Here is a 17722-nt window from a genome sequence, read left to right as displayed (position 1 = left end):
GAACAAATACTTGAACAACATAAGTAAATGATTGTTATACGTGAACAAAAAGAGTAATTATAGTGAATAAATAATAGAAAAAAACATTGTGAATATTTGATTGTATAGAACCAATAGTATAAACTAAACATCAAACAAATGAGTCCATGCTCGCCAAACAATTGAATCTACAAAGTGAATGAATAATATAACATCGTGAATAAATTAGTTTACAAGTAAATAAAATGGCTTCATATCTGAACAAATTATTGGTACAGGTTAGCAATTTCGTGTGGAAAGTGAATAAAATAGCATATGCATGAACCTGGTTGTATATAGTGAACAAAATATCAAACTCACAAACAAATAAGTTGCATCGAGAAGGCATGGTTCCACATGCGAACAAATAATACTATATCACGAACAAGTGTATCCATATTATGAAAAAAAATATTGCTATAGAAAAATAAAATATATATAGATGACAAACATATTAGTGTAAAAGATAAAAAAGGAAAAACATAAGAGAAAAATTACAAAATAGGATGTAAATTATGGAAAGAAACCACAAATAAAACAAGAACCAAAAAGAAAAAAAGAAAAATACAAATAAAGAATACAAATGGAAAAGATCAAAGGTGAAGAAAAATGGAAGAGAAAGTAAAAAGAGTAAAATAATAAAGAAAGGAATACAAATAGAAAAATAAAACAAAAGGGAAGAAAAAGCAAACCAAAATGAAAATTAAAAAGATAAAAATAGCAAACGGGTGAAAGAACCTCTAGCCCAGTTGTTAGAGCACCTGAGTAGCATCCAGTAGGTCCAAGTTCGATTCCCCATAGGAGCCAATTAAACGGGTCTGGAATAAAAAAATTATAAAAATAGGTAGGGGATTCCCCTGCTAACTTCGGTAAAAAAAACAACAAACTGCACTAGTCCTTGCCCCAGCGTCCGACTCCAGCCCCGGCCCGATGGCGTCCAGCTAGTCGTTCATCCTCTTGAGCTGCCCCAGCGTCCCCGCCACGTCGCCGTCATGCAGCCGCTCCACGTGGCCGAGGAGCCACGCGCTCATCTCCTCCCTGAGCCGCCTTCAGCCACATGATCTCCTCCTCCGCGCTGGCTTCTCCTACCACATTCGATCGCCTTGTTGATGGCAGTGACCAGGAGGCGGCCGGTGGCGATTGTTGGGGATCATCCAAAAAGATGGTCACCCTCGAGATTATTTTCATCGACATAAGCCAACTAGCATCGCGAAATCTCTACCCTCGGACGAAGGTTGTTAACCTCGTGGGACCAATCTAGCATGAAAACCATGTTAGCCTCGCGTCAACTCCGTAGCTTTGGTCTCGAAGCAAAGGGATAATTGCTAATGGCTAAAATGTAACAAAGCTTACTCTCGGGCGCTCGAAGCTAACATTGAGCAACGAGTTTCTCACTATGTTTTACTCTAGGTCGTTGGAATGAGCAAGCCGAGTTTCAAGGTACGAGGCTAGACATCTTTCCCGACACAAGGCTAAGATGATTTTGAGCATGAGGTTAAGAGAACTACTAGCACGAGGTTGAAGGCATGACAGCGTGTAAAGCATGACTGCGTGGAGGCATTGGAAATGTGAACCCCCGGCGATTAACGTGATTGCCTGAAGGCGTGAGAAGCATGACTCGTTAGAAGAGATCAAGTCGCACGAGTTACCTCCAAAAGACCTTTATGTACAGTATATCCTAGGAATGTAGTAGCTGAGAAAGGGTAATCATGGAATGTAAAGTATGCTCCTGGTCCCTATAAAAGGAGAGTCCTACCCCAATGTAAATGGATGCTCATTTTTCAGAATTGAATCATGGGTGCTTTCTTTACATTGTTGTGTTCGAGTTTTCCCAACAGCGATCCTATTGCCTGGTTGGAATTTCTCATCGGTGAATAGAGGGAGAAGGCGGCGAGGACAGTGGAGACCGCGGCGCGCAGCCAATCCCCTGCGTGGAGGCTTTGCTTGTCGTCGCCGGGACGGCGGCGTTGGAGCTTGTGAGCGCCGTGTGCAGCGCGAGGAACTCGTCGACGGTCTCCTGCGGCGAGTACTTGGCCGCGGCCGACGTCAACTCTGCAAAGGCACTGTAAAATGAAAATTCAATTGCAGTAAGTTTTTACGTCATAAAGAATGGGGCTCAAGGGGTAAGATGAGGATGAGTCCACCTCAGACACCGCAGCAAAATCTCTGCAGCAAAAGCTTCCTTCAAAGCCTCAACAGCAGCTACCTCCGCATCACCCCTGTACCCCATGACTTCCTATGCACACGTCGATGATCATCGGATAATGTACAACATGCTGAAACAAGTCAGCATGCGCAGATATATGATCACATGTCAGAAATCTCAATCTTACTGTTACTAATTTAAAGCTCCTTTTGAAACCTCCAGGTGAAAAAGAGAGAAATTCTAGAAATTATCAAAAAAAGCAAAACATCCAACCATCAATCGATAGATTCAAATCATCATAGCCATTGGATCTATTATGTTTTCTAAAAAATTACCCACATATGTTATTATGAAAATAGCCTAAAGTAGCCCCCTAAATTTATATATAAATTATCCACCTCTGTCATTATATAAAATAAACTAAAGTAACCCCTTAATCTTCATCAAAATTACCCACTTATGCCATTATAAACAATATTTAAAATAACCCCCTAATTTGCAACTGAATTGGCTACCACTATTACTTAAAAAATTTAAAATAACCCCTTAAATTTGCATATATATTACCCACACATAAAATAACACGAGGTAACCCTATGTTTGAATCATATAAACTTAATTAAAAATATACAACAATATATGATTCTAAATTGTCTATATCTTGCACTATTGGTATACAATATAATAATTAAGGTCTATACGCATGATATGTGTCACTATTTATAAGGATATAAAGTGATGGGAATATAGATTTCTATGCTAAAATTGTATCTCAAACTTAGGGTTCATTAAATAAATTCAAGCGCATACCTGCGATCCAAAGTGAAAAGTTAAAGATTATAAACGTGGATGAAAATATTATAGAGTAATTACTAACTAAAATGTATCACAATTGAATGAAGATATTAAGTATATACCTGCATAAGTATTGCGTTCGAATATTTAACAAACAAGAGATAGCTTATGGTAATAGTTTTATAGCAATGTAGTCTCTTTTTTTTCCATCGGAGACTTCGCATTAGTTCCCACGAGACAAGCTAAAAAAAGAGAGAAATTCTCATAAAAATTAAAAACATCAAACACAAATCCTGTAAACTCTAATAATCATAGCCATTGATCTATTATATTTTCTAAAAAGTTACTGTCATTGTGAAAATATTCAAAAATAAGCTCTAAACCTATATCTAAATTACCGAACTCAACTATTATAAAACATCATCTAAAGTAACCCCATAATTTTCATCCAATTTACTAATACACATCATTATAAAGCATAACTTAAAATGTCATTCTAAAATTTTATCTATGTTACCCACGTATATCGTTATTAAAAATAACTTAAAGTAAACACGTAAATCTTAATCTAATTATCTTCACGTGCATTATATAGAAATGTCAAAAAGTAAACTAATATATGATTCTAAATTACCTATTTATGTCATTATTGTTAATATAAAAATACTAAGTTAAAGTATATACACATGATGAGTGCCACCATTTAGATCATTTATACATGTATGTGTGGAATCGATGAAAAATATTGATTTGTATGCTAAACATAATGTATGGATGATTGGAGGTGTGATACAAAATAGAAAAAAGTATGAATATGGATGAAAAGGTGCATAGAGTAATTATTAATTAAAAATCAATCACAACTGGACAAAGATAGGTACATATCTCTATAAGTATTATGTTGAAGTATTGGAAAAATAAGAGAGTAGTAGGTAAACAATTTTAACTATTAGCTAAGAGTTTAATTTCTAAATAATTTTCAAATACAATAGTTTCTAAAAACATTATGAGGAAACTATGTCCATGTTCTTCAGTGACACACAGTTGGGAGCCTTCGTGTTCTTCCTAGCAATGTCAGGAGGGCTTCTGCTTCCCTCCATCTCTGTTTTCGGAGGTGTGGCTGGGTTTGTCTCCGTCCTTGAGGCGGTCATGATCTTACTGCCTTTCTTTGGCTGTGGTTTCGCTTTCTCCTCGGATGGTGGCAATCTTCTTGGAGCCTTAATGGCTTGTTGAACACGAAGTGTTAAGGTTCCAGCAGTTGTTATGATCAGGAAAGCACTCAAAATGTTTGCTAATTTCAGGAAAAGAAAAGGAGAGATACAAATTTAGAACTAGCCTCCGTTTCAAAATAATGATCGACAAACTTTTGTCCTGGGCATCCAGAACGGTGTAGCGAAGTTAGAGGACACTGCAAAACCTCATCTTTGCTGAAAACATTTTGCCTCGGAGCCAAGGGCTGTGTAGGAGAGAGAAGTTTAATAACTGGATTATTTTGCCACTGGTTCCTAACAGGGTGATCAAGACAAACCAGATCCACGCATATCCTCTTTTCTTGTGCTAATTTTGATCTTTACAGTACTCAGCTATAAATAATATTTTTTTAAGGCGGTGTCAAATGAGCAAATTGACACTGAGGCAGAGTTTCCTCCAGTAAAGACGAGTTTTTCTCATGTCCTCCAGCAGCTGTGCACTGTTTTAGATGTCTAGGAGAAACTTTTTTCCCAACATATTTGATAAATTTTAGTTTTACTGTTTCAAACTTTGATTAACAACGTTCGTGTAAAATTTCATTATCAAAAGTGTTTGACAAACGGTCGAACATCGAACAGTAATGTTAAAATTGTTCAGTATTGTGAAACAGAGGATAGTAGCTCACATTGCCAATGCACCTCGCGAGTATAACATAAAGCTCCTGAATCACATTTTCTTCCACAAGGTGTAAGGATGCAGTGCTACGTAATTTTGTTAGTGTTTACGAAGGGTAAGAACCTTCTAGTTTCATATGACTTTTTGACAGTGATATTAGGAGAGTAAAAAGTATCACTAGTGGCTCAATCCACAATCAGCAACAAAAGGTAAGGATTTGACACAGAATCATGAAATCTAATTAGGTGCACCATATGCCTTTTACGTTTCACTCAAAGGTAATCACCCAAACAAATAAAGGGGAATCACTCGACTACAAGAATAATTGAAAATTACTATTTCAACCTTTTTATTGCCCTGGTTGGAGAAATCGGTTCAAATGTCCTTCTCGATGAAAGCTACATGCGTCAGCTAGCACTGCCCAATGTGGTAATGCATGCTAATGAAGCCAAAAAAACAAAGCGGTTGACGTGATATTGCAAATCTTAGCTTAACAGCAGCAGTGCAAAGGCATGGATATTTTTTTTACAGGAATGATTAGTTCAATCTAATAATCACTGAATATTAGAGACTGAAATCTTGTGATGTACACTATCAGAGAAAAGTGCAAACTAAAGGATAAGAACTTGTCATGTAAGCTTTTTCTTGTGAAAACGGTACTGTTAGAGCCTAAATACAAATATCCTGTCATGTAAACGTACTGGTGTATGCATGATCTCAGCACTACTCATTTGAATGAACTACCATTCAGCAAAATGTGCAATCGATGTTCTATTCATGTGGACTGCATGTTCTATTCATGACACGCTGTAACTGAAGTAAATTCTGGAGAGCAATCGTTAGTGAAACATTCCTCGTGTATATAAGCAGTCCTGCTCATATTGCAAACGAAAACCACTGGATATGTCTGAATTTCAGAATTACTCATCAACCAAACTAGACAAAGCTTCTCTATGGATGTTCAGAATTTCAGAAACACGCGCCAATAGGACACTGATGTTTGAAACTTTAAATGACTCACCGAGCTGCTCCTTGAGTGTGTCTTCGCCGCGACAGGATTACTGCTCCCCTTCTCCTTCGCAACCACGCTACCTGTCCACCCCCAGTTCCTCCTCGTCGCCTTGGGCCCCGGCTCTCGCAACCTCCCCGCTGATGTCCTGCACCTCGGCCCTGCGGCAGAGCCCGGGCGTGCTCCACTTGCAGTCGCAGGCCTTGCCATTGCCTGCTGGGAGTGGGACACAGAACCCGAGTTTGCCTTTGCCGACATCGCCGCCGATGACGGCGGCGGAGGGGCAAACCTCACCGCGGTTGCCCTCCTGCTCGCTTGGACTGCCGCGCCGCCTTTCCTCGTCTCCTCGCCGACGCTCCTCAGAGAGGACGTCGACATGTTCAGCGAGGATGATGACTTGTTCAAGTCCAGTAGCTCGAATCGCCTCTGTGATGATAAGTTTGGTTTTGGTTTCTTGGACCTATCCACGTCGATTCACAGTTGCAGGTTGTTGGTGAAAACTATGTGCTTGATGTTGTAAGGTTTTAGGAAGGTTAAGTAGGCTGTGATTCTTAGGAGTGATTGGGGATATGGATGGTGCTGGGCGTTCAGGGGTAGTGATCTGCCGTCAGAATTGAGACAAAGCTTTACTGCTTTTAGCCAACCAGTGCTTACGTAGTAATAGCATTGTTTACATCTTAGCACACCTGGCAGGTGCGTTAATCATTAATCAAATGCGACCGGTACGGTGGCTCGAGAAGCTTGCAGGATTAGTATAAGCACCTTATAATTAAGGTAATCTGGTGACTCTGTACTTAATATTCAGGTATAATAAGCTAATTAAAGTAACAAAGATGGAAACAGTAAAGCCACAAATATTCCCTCAGTGTCTACCAACATTACCAGCAAGCTTTCGACGGTCATCTGGTGTTGTATCTTCGTCTGAACACGTGAAAGTATTTCTGTGGTAGTGAGAGGCACAGAGGAGGTGAAGAACTTGCTTGCAAGATGGTACCAATTATGAATAGCGTACATAAATATTCCTTGTTTTTCAGACAGCAAAAAATGTGTTTATTCCAGATAGATTGTGATCGTAACAAGTTATCCAGTACAGCACACAACCAGGCGTAGACACAATATTTCAGTACAGAACAAGGATCGGATGCAATTTTATTCTTAGCTCGTGATTCCTGACTTCCTGAGTACAAGCCCATAGCCCTCTAAAATTCTCAACTCTCATTCCACATCTCACTAAAATTCTCAACGCCACCAAACAAACAAGAGATTAGTATACTCTGATCTCAAAACTTCAGTTAATAAGGTCACAAGTATTCCCTCAGTGTTTATGAATGTTGCTGGCAAGATTTCGACAATGTCTACTGGTATTATTGCTTTGTCTTGACAAAGCATATGAGACCAGAGTATCGAATTGTTTCTGTGGTACTAGAGATAATGAAGTGACGAAGCAGCTTGCTTGAAAGGTGGTGCCAATGATGAATACTGTATTCAAATATTGTGAACATTTTAGAGAGCAATCAGTGTGCAGATACTCCAAATATGTTTATTCCAGATAGTAATCTTAACCAGTAATCCGGTACAGGCATACAGCATACAACCAAGAATGGTAACAAACGAAGAACTTTTATAGGAACTTAATACTATAACAATACTTCAGTGCAGAACAAGGATCAGAGGCAAGTAGAAGCCCAATAGTACATACAACATTGTTGTAGGTTGCTTTAAATTTCAGTCTCCTCGAGAGGTTTCCGGCCCAGGACAAAGAAGGTCGCCGTAAAGATCTGTTCCCTGAGATCATGGCATCATGCACTGTTAGTTCCATCAAATGTATTTTGTTGCTCATCTGTATGATTTGTTCTACGTGATTAGGAGATTATAATTTTGGCTGCATGCACTAACTTGTGAGTGTTGAGGCCGGAATAGTTTTCCGTAATCTAAAAAAAGGAGATTATAATTTGCTTCCAAGCAAAGAAAATATGTACCGGCTGCCAGTCACCAGGCCATGGGAGGCTGTCTGCATGATGCTGAACAGTCTATTCAAGCCTTTGGGGGCAATACGGAGGAACTCCAGTGTGCCAACCTGCAAAAACATGGTAAAACAGTAGAGTAAGACATCAGAAGACCAAAACCTGCAGATTATACAATTGCATAGAAACATGTAGAGTCTTCTAAGATTACAATTGCATAAGTGAGGAACCGTCCGACACATGAGTTGCTGAAGCTGGTCCATGAGAAAACACCAGGATCTATTTCCTGGTACCATGGGCACTCGGAATCCTCAGCAAGATCCTTCGCGATCACAACCTAAAATAAAAGAGAAGAACCGAGTCATTCTGGCACCTCCAAGGTACTTCAACCTATATCTGACTCGGTGAAACCAAGGCCTGATGGTTTTAGTACAGCACCTCGAACCCTGCATCTTTCATAGCTTGGATGCACTGGCGTGTGCTTCTGATGTCTGGGAGGCCACTGCCGATTTCAATTTGAGACTTGATATTCCTATGTTTAGCGTTGTTTGGGTCAAATCTATCCGTCAAGCACAGTTCATCTAGTGCAAAATACTGGCCAGGTTTAAGCACTCGGTATATCTCCTTGTAGGCACCTAGCTGTAATTACCGGACAGAGGGAAAAATTCAGCAACACTGGAACACATCTTTTTTCGGAAACATAAATGAAATTTGGAATTTATGATGTGAGTTATACTGCATCAGGTGCATGAATTGTGGCCTCTATCGCATAGGCTGCATCAAAGGTGTTATCAGGAAAAGGCATGTTCATGAAGTCTCCCTATAAATATCAATTGAAGTTAAGGCCCATTTGAATAAACAAATGTAAAAACCCAAAGAAAACCATTGCAAAACTGATTTAGGACGCAGGTTCACCTTTATGAAGTTGCACTGCTCAGTCAAACCTGCCGACGAAATGATCTCCTGAAATGCAAATAAACCATTTTTTAACTGATACACCAGATGCTCAAAAGTTATTTTATTGTATTCCAGGATGATGTCATAATAATTAAACAAACCTTGCCCCTTGAAATCTGGTAAGCGTTATTGTTCAGTCCAGTTATCTGTGTTGAGCTTAAATGATAAATAGCATTAAAACATCTATATATACATTTACATGTTCCAAGGGATTTCATCGCAGGTTTAACTGTTGAGAAATGGAATCTCATTTTTGGTTCATTACCTGAATCTGGCGATTTCTCTTAAAGGTCCCCCAATTCCACATCCAACATCCAAGACCTGCAATGCAACAAGGATGATATGATGATGAATTCAAGAAAAATTACTTTTTAACAACTAAGTCCTTTAGAATTGGGTGCAACGACGAAATACAATGTGCCCCAAAATAAAAGTCACATTTGATAGGGCTTACACCAACATAAGGTGGGTAAATCTAGTATTTTACAGCAAATCGCAATAGTGTGGCTAAATAGACACTACTTTTTTTTTTGAAAGATCGCATGGTATTTAGGTGAACATTTATCATGGAAAAATTCTATGTTTGCAGTCAAGTTTTGTATGGATCCAAATTTAATTTGCACAGATAACAAACTCAGTTATAGTACCACCAACTCAGAAATCCCATGGTGAGAATTTGTAAAAGAATGCTGCAATTTATTTTAATGGATCTTAGATCACAAATGTTTTACATATTTAGGTTGTACCGTTATAACAAATTTTGGCAGCTCCTAGCTAGGATGATCAAAAGCTTTAACATGCTAAATTTTAAACCAATTTTGATTTTTCTACCAACCTTCATCCCCTTCTTGAGCCCCAATTGAAGGGCAATAAAATGCTCAAACCGCTTGATGCTTTCAAGACGAGTTTCTCCATGCCATCTACAGGATATAAATGGAGTTAAAGCAATTTAATGTGTTGAAGTAGAATAATTGTTTACCTAGAAATATTCAGCATCTTAACTAACACAAATTGATGTTGTTTTTCTTCTTTTCTAGAATTCCAGGGATAAGCCCCATCCATATAGATGTTCTTTATTAAGTTGTAACCAGAGCAAAGCTCAAATTTTACCTTGGGGCGAAATGCAGTGATTGACCCCAGCGATATTCAGCGAAGCCGGTCACGAGGTCATAGTACTTGTTTACCTGATTTGTAGTGAGAATTGTGCACATTTAAGTACAAAACTTTATTAAAACATTTGAATATGTACTTAACTTTGGCAGAAATAGAAATAATTGCATCTACCAAGTCACTATAGTTCGACTTCCTGAATTGTTCATCACCACCATGCAGGTCATGATACTTCGCATATCTGGAGCAAAATGAACATTCATGAAGTACAAGTGGCTAGAAGGATGATTTCAAATTAAAACAAAAACATGAAAAAAATTGACTCTTCTGACATGGTGACATCCAGTACTTGTGCTGATACTAACTATAATCTCAAGACACATCTTCACCATATAGATGTAATGTGTAGTCATCTATGGACTGAATGTATTAATAAAATTAAAGATGCACTTCAGGCGCATTTATTAATAAACTGTTCTAATCTATCACAAATGTCTCTCCTCAAATTATCAGTGTTAAAATTAGTACATCTGTCTCATTTTCAGTTGTGTAAGATATTGCATTTACCTTTATTACTTTTTTAAACCACTAGATCTCCATCCAACTATCCAGATCGGCCAGTTCATTTTAATACCTACTATCTCTAGACCCTCTTCTCTCCTGTTTTTTTTCATCCCAAGCGCGAGCCCCCTGGTGCTACCACACACACCCCAGAAGCATAGTAGCTCTTGCCACATTGTTAGAGCCTTCCAAGTGACTGGTGAGGCTCGTGGACCCTTCTCTGTTTCTGATTCGCACTTCATCCCTCCTCTTGCTGGTACGCCATGTTGTTCTTTGATTCTAGCGAGGTTTGTAACACTTCCACAGACACCCTGATAGGCTCTTTCAGTGCCATCGTGGCTGCTGTTGACTTCAGTCAGAGCACACGCTGCAACTGTGCTGCCCCCATCGAGCATCACTGCCCAATTGGCGTTTTCCAGCCACCATGGCGGACAGGGGCGTAGCCACCCTCTGCCGACCACTAGTACTGGTTTTACCATAACATTAAACTGATTGTGGTCAGGTACTCCAAACTGTAACCCTAAATCCCAAGCTTTTAGAAAAACATCTAAACAGTATTGTACTTGTACTTGTGCCGTGGATGGAAGTTACAATGTAATAGTTGTAACTAAGCTGCCATGAGCTCACAAAGTACTGTTTGATAGCAATTAAATGTATTTTTAAATTATTGTATTCCAAACATGGCCTAAGTTCAAATGAATCACTAGCAATGGACTAGGTTTAAAGTAAAGCTTAGATCAAGATTAGATAGAGAGAGTACTGTTCAACAGTCGATCCAAATTGATCCTTGGCAATGTTTTTCCCTTGCAAGCCCGAAGAAAGATGTAAGGCCCAAGACTGTGACATTACTTCCCAGTATTGTTCTGCAAAAAATATTTTCAGACAAATAATTTTGACAAATTGATACTTAAACAACATAAGTATGTACTCTGCATGAATTCTTTTTTCTACTTAGAGTCCAAGGAATCTCTTAGTTAACTTAAAAACGTTGGTAACTTAGGATTTTGAAATTATATAGCTTCCTGATAAAAAATAACTAATTTGTTTCTATATATTTACCTACGGTTATAAAAAGTAGTCCGGCACCATGGTATCACACCCGGTTTTAAAGGCAAAACCAGATGACTATCATATGTGTGCCAGGATAAAGTTTCACACATACGATAACTTAGTAAATATCAAATACAGTGTTATAACGTAAAGAGAGAGTTACACAAATTACATAACCAGAAACTGAGATAAAAATCTCTAGTATAAGCAGTGGATCTCCAACAACTCCACATGCAGTTGACTGGGGGAAACGTACGCCTAGCAAATCTTCAAAGTATTCAACAGATTTGTATTGTACTGAACAGCAGATATAGCAAGTGTGAGTACACTTATGGTTGGTACTCAGCAAGTGTGAGAAATGTGTAGTGTAAGGCTAAGTCAAGTAATAGCTAACTGGTTTACTGCATTTAAGTATTTTTTAAAGTTGGTCAAGTTTTATTAGCAAGCTATTTACTAGGATGTAAGTTTATACCACCCAATTAAGCTTAAGAGCAAGGATATCTCACGAGCATAAGTAAAACATAAATAAAACACAAATTAATTATTCTTCAAGTTCAATTATCATGCGAGAGTCTAGGCCACTCTTGACCGTGAGCACGGCTGATATACCAGTTTTACACTTTGCAAAGGTTGTACACTTTCACCATAAGTCGCGTAAAAGTTCAAGAGAACTTTAGACCCAACCATGTTGTGCAAAAGTAGGCACTTATCATACTGCCAAGGTGTGACTGCATAGGGATGCTACGAGGCCTTTACAAAGATTCCTCAGTAAGTAGTAGTCCGCTAAGGTTTCGACAGTTGCGTGTGCATAACCCTCCCCTAAGTTGAGTATCTACAAAGCGAATACCACTCAAAGGAGCCGAGCTATACCCCATCACAAGATCCCCTCTTGCCCTTTCGGTAAGACCACCACAAACCAGAGTCTCTAGTTAGTAAGCCAAGACCAAAGTCCGTTGGTCTTATGGTTGTACTGTTTTCCTGGGTGGTCACTCCATGTTCCAATTAAGGCATGTGAGTGGTTGGAATTAACAAAGGTACATAATAGAAATAAATCAGGTTCATTATTGTTCATTAAAGTAAACCCAGGTTAACAAGGAATAATATGGAAACTAGGCATAACCTTAAATAGGACCCATCATATTAATTACGACTCAAGCGTGCATAGCATAAATGTTTCATATATAACTATTGTATAGGACAGAATGTGATCAAGGACACAACTTGCCTTTATCCACAGTACCTCTGCTACTCAGAATGTCTCCGTCTCCTTACTCTTGGATGTACTTGAAGTGTGTTCGTTCTACTCGTGACAATCATCCAAAGCAAACATCCAGAGCACGCACATACAAGCAAATAAATGAATTAAATTAAAAACAGTACACCAATCATCATAAACAGTATTGAAAAGTGGTACGAAACTAATCTACACATTAAGACGAACGCGTGAGCGAAAGAATCACTCAAAACAGAGCTAAAACATAAAAGATATGGCTTAACGAAGCTCTAGGGACTTGCTAGCAAGGTTAAGAAACTTCCAGGGGTATAACTGAAAAAAATCGAGGTTAAAAACATAATTTCGTACAGAAACTCGAGGGCTAACGCGCAAAAGCTTAAAGACGGACTTGATCGCGAGAATCTAAACTTTATGAGGGCTTTTTCGCAGAAATTACAAAACACAAACTTTTCTATAGGGATATCCTTTTTCTTTGAGGGCTAAACTGCAAAACGGCCTTCCTTCTTCAACCTCCAGATGCATACCGGTCCAACCGTTCGGCCGGTGGGTGGCTCGGTCCGGCGGTGGCACGCGGGGCGACGGCCGGACCTGGGAGACGGCGCTAGGCGGTAGCAGCCGGCGGCGGTGGGGCGGCTTGGCGCGCAGGGGGCGCGGGCGGCGGGCGGCGGGCGGCGGCGCAGGGTGGCTGCGGCGGCGCGGCGCAGAGGCAAGCGGCGCAGAGGCAAGCGGCGGAGGCGCAGGACAGTGCGCCTTGGGAGGTACCGGCCAGGGAGGATTTCCTTTTCGTGTTAATGCGTGCGTGTGTGAGCAACTGACAGTAAGACCCTCAAACGTACCTGATCAGCAGGAACCTCGCGCTCAAAATTCTTCTCCAAAATGATCGGCAGTGGTAGCTGGTCACGCCGGGCTGCACGCAAGAAGTCGTATCAAATGATCTTTGGTGATGGACCTGCTCGATGGATTATAAGAAGGGGGTGGTCTGCTCGATGTATTATAAAAAGGATTGCTTGGATACGAGGTGCTAAATTTTAGCAGGGTCACCTCGATGTTCGGATGTTAATTAGGAAGATTAAATATGAGCTAATTACAAAACTAATTGCGCAAATGGAGTCTAATTCGCAAGACGAATCTATTAAGACTAATTAATCCATCATTAGCAAATGGTTACTGTAGCAACACATTGTCAAATCATGGACTAATTAGGCTTAATAGATTCGTCTCGCAATTAGACTCCATGTGTGCAATTAATTTTATAATTAGACTATGTTTAATACTTCTAATTACTATCAAACATTCGATATGACAGGTGCTAAAGTTTAGCAGGCGCGTATTATATCTATCATTGGGATATCAATAGAAATCGTATCAAATCATATGTAGGTTGGATCAAGATAGTCGACTATCCATTCCGATATAGTTAATGGTAATCACACCCATCTCTCCATGCCTATCCACGTCCATATGAACGTCATGCATTAATGATTAAACAGTAGCATCTTTTTAATACCACTTTCTTCATCTAGAAATATAAATATGTTTAGAGTTTAAAATTTATCTCAAATTAATGCAACTACTCTTGGAGTTCTAACTAGTAATAAAATATGCGAACAGTGTAAAATGCTCCTAAGTTGATCCGTCCTCAGCTCCCTCAGGCCAGTAAGGAGTTTCATCTCTTGACTTCTAAGAGTGACATGTTATCAAAAAATATTTGAGTAGATAAATGAAACAATATCTCCTAATGCAGAGTTTTATTCCACGGTTTTATAAGCTGGACATATCATTTAATTGGGAGGTATGTGATTGAATGTGCACGTAAAAAAGAAAAAGGCAGCGGCTCGGGGATTACCATTTGTTCGTCCAGTAAAAACAAGACAGTCTCTGCAATGAGCACAGTGAAAATGCACTTTAATACCTTGTCGGGCACGGGCAGCGTCGTCGGTGGACCGGCCGGTCTCGACCAGCAGCAGGTCATCAGCCGCGGCGCGGCACGGGCCGGTGTCCGGAGCCCGGTCGAGCTGGGGCGCCATAACGTCGTAGCGTTGGGGTTTAGTATGGGAGGGGAGTGCGACGCGTGCAAGTTGCGACACCTTATCTGGAGTACGTATACGAGTATAATGCAGCGCACTACCACTGCATGTGGGCAGTCGACGCGCGACGGCGACACGAGGATCTGTAGCTGGAGGCGACGAAACAAATCAGTAGCTCCATGCCGGGCGGCTCGCGTGCGCCCTGGCGAGATGCCAGCTGAACCGATCGGCCCCGCGCTGGGTTGCCGCCGTGGCTGGTACTGTGGCGGAGACGACGGGAGCGGGTACTATACGTTGGACTGTTGGAGTCATGGAGTGGTTGCAGTTGCACATAGTAGCAGTACAGGACTACAGGTACAGCGTCCTTGCCTTGCTCCCCCTTGCTTGGCTCATTGCGACCAAGAGATGGCAGTAAGACTTTTAGGAAAATCAAATGGATCAAGTTACAATCATTTCTCAGCCAACCAAACCTATCTGAATCAAATTATTGTCCATGCCCGGCATGCACAGGTCCCTGCCATGCATTGTTGCTCCGATCCATTGTAATAACCATTATTGTCCATCGATGTTCCAGCGCATGTGTGCACTGTGCAGACACCAAGCATTGAGATTATGTACTAGTAAGTGCCAAGAACACGCGAAGCACGCGGGGGAGGCTGCTCCACTCGGCTGCACGCACAGGTGGGGCACGGCACCACTCGTCTCCTGCAGGCAGAGGACGAGTGATGCACGCTGATCATCCAATTTACGACACCTTTGGCGGGGTTCCACCCAGCTCCGGCCTCCCCACCTTCGGTACTCCATAGGAAACCATTCCTTTGGAACGAAGGAAGCTTGAACAGTATAACGAATAAAGTTTCATATATCCATTGAGTTCACATGAAATAAAATATCCTGTCAGAAACTAATGATTTCACTGAAGCCCGAGGCGGCGAGTGAAGGGGTGAGAGAGGATAACGCTTACTATGTCACCATCGCGTGCACCATAGATGACCAACGCGCAGCCGAGATGAAACGGCGGACCTAAACAGGTCCTCGCTATTTTTGCAGGTGCTCGACCAGGCCAGTTCTTTGGGCCAACCTATCATTCACGAGTTAAACATACGGTGGCTGTAGAAATGTTCTATTTTTTTCAACAATACCAGCTGGTTCCTCCGTTTTTATTCCACCAATACAAGCACCACCTTATAAGATTTCCTATGTTTTTTTCTTTTGTCTGTTTTATTCTATTTTTGTTATCATTTTTTAGCAATTCACTGTAATTATTGTATAAGTGTTTTATTCTATTTTTGTTGTCAATTCTTTTTTATTTCTGCAATATATGAATTAGCTAGAAATTGTAGGAAAAATGTTGAATTAGCTAGAGAATATAGAAAAATTCTTGAATTAGCTAGAGATTATAGAAAAATTGTTGGAAAAGCTTATTAATTGTAAATTCGACGACATGTCATGTTACAAAATTCTGTTAATTGTTAGAAATGTCTAGAAATAAGTGAAAATTACTTTTATAAATTACCAAGAAATTTTATGATGTTGTCATTTACTGTTACAAAATTCATCAAATAGTTCAAAATGTACAATATTCAATATTTTTGTAGTCAATTATAGTTACAAAATGTATAAATATTAGTCATTCAACTTTGTAGTAATTTTTGTAGTTATACGTATAAGTTATAGTCATTCTTATTATAGTAGTCATTCTTTTTATTGTAACAAATTGTATAAGTCTATCATTCTTTTTTCAGTCATTTATTATTGTTACAGACTGTATAAGTGTTTAATTCTTTTTTTAGTTATTCTTTTTATTGTTGATGCCTACTATTTCTTAGAATAATTTCTTTTATATTATACTAGTCACAATGGCACGATCAAAGGATGAGCAGGCCGCCCGAATGGCAGAGGAATACATAATGCAATTGATTGCTGAAGGGGCACAAACGATCAAGCAAATGAAGATATCGATCATAGCCAGACTAACATCTACCTCAACATGTCTGGTGATGGCAATGAGGAGCAACCAATTGCCGAGGAAGGCAATGAGGAGCAACAAATTACCGCGGGAGGCAATGATGGGCAACAAGACGAGGTATAGCAATTATTATACGTAAACATTACTTGAATTCTCTACTTATCAAGATTACTAGGAATTAATAGTGCTTGTCATTTTTTAGCCATCTGGATCGAGCAGCAGGCCTCAAAAGAAATGAGGCAAGAAGAAGAAGTTAGGGGTCGTATCATCATCATGGAAATTGCTGAAGATGGTGAACCAATTGCTCCTGCCAATGCTAAGACAAAATTGGTGAATTAGATTGGGTTTCTTGTTAGAGATAAGCTGCAATTTCTTTTCAGACGTACAAGAAAAACTTGAACAAAGAGTACATAAAGAAGGGGCTTAAACCTGATTTCAATAAGCACCCAAAGTTAAGGGATCACTGGGATTCCTTTGTACAGTTCAAGCAGTCGGAAAAGAGCGCTAAGATAACTCAGACCAACACCAACAATGCTCACAAGAAACAATACTTTCATCATCTTGGGACATGAGGTTACAATTCGGGGATCATGAAATGGCAGAGGTGTGGCGGAACCACCTCGGATTAACTCAACTAAAGCACGGTTAAGTCGCTTAAGATGTGATCCTCATGCCTTAATCGCGTTAACTCGAGGTGCCATCGGATTTCATCCGATTTAACCACTTGACAGGACCGAGTTAGCATAACCCACACGAAGGTGAGTGGTTCTAGAGAATACAACAGATCCACCATTGGTTTAACAATTCATTTCACAATAGTTAAAATCAGAGTTTTGCAAGGTTGAAAGAAAACAACAGAAGGTAACAACAAAGCGGAAGCTACTCGTCGGGGTCGGATGTCCCTGGTGAGGCCAGCCAGGACATCAATGATCCCATTCCCCGCCATCCGAGGAAGGATCCCACTCGACCGTCCAACCCGGAGGGAGCTGGGGCGACCAAGTGCCAGCAGCAAGCTC

General features: G+C 40.1%; 2 protein-coding genes across 5 annotated transcripts; both read right to left on the bottom strand.

Annotated features, from left to right (window-relative positions):
• Positions 1–1730: 1730 nt before the first annotated feature.
• Positions 1731–7211, bottom strand: LOC117866830 (uncharacterized). The gene is made up of 3 exons (XM_034751115.2): positions 5847–7211; positions 2163–2254; positions 1731–2081 (listed from the first exon to the last, which is right to left on the bottom strand). Exons 1-3 carry the CDS (start codon positions 6210–6212, stop codon positions 1883–1885), a joined length of 657 nt encoding a protein of 218 aa, XP_034607006.1. The 5' UTR covers positions 6213–7211; the 3' UTR covers positions 1731–1882.
• Positions 7212–7352: 141 nt separating this feature from the next.
• Positions 7353–13698, bottom strand: LOC117834191 (cycloartenol-C-24-methyltransferase 1). Of its 4 annotated transcripts, none has more exons than XM_034713815.1 (14): positions 13547–13698; positions 12702–12776; positions 11187–11289; positions 10040–10106; positions 9866–9939; positions 9591–9675; positions 9021–9076; positions 8857–8911; positions 8714–8761; positions 8535–8618; positions 8237–8437; positions 8010–8135; positions 7814–7911; positions 7353–7619 (listed from the first exon to the last, which is right to left on the bottom strand). In XM_034713815.1, the coding sequence occupies exons 3-14, from the start codon at positions 11270–11272 to the stop codon at positions 7553–7555; spliced, it is 1047 nt and encodes a 348-aa protein (XP_034569706.1). In that variant the 5' UTR covers positions 11273–11289; positions 12702–12776; positions 13547–13698; the 3' UTR covers positions 7353–7552. The 4 variants fall into 4 exon arrangements, with proteins under 4 accessions (XP_034569706.1, XP_034569707.1, XP_034569711.1 ...); XM_034713816.1 differs by having other exon boundaries at positions 12717–12776; XM_034713820.1 differs by lacking the exon at positions 8535–8618.
• Between the last annotated feature and the right edge of the window lie 4024 nt (positions 13699–17722).

The sequence above is a fragment of the Setaria viridis genome, chromosome 8 (genome assembly GCF_005286985.2).
Source record: "Setaria viridis chromosome 8, Setaria_viridis_v4.0, whole genome shotgun sequence".
Lineage (NCBI taxonomy): Eukaryota > Viridiplantae > Streptophyta > Magnoliopsida > Poales > Poaceae > Setaria > Setaria viridis.
Note: the sequence above shows the minus strand (reverse complement) of the source record. Positions and strands in the feature narration are given on the sequence as shown.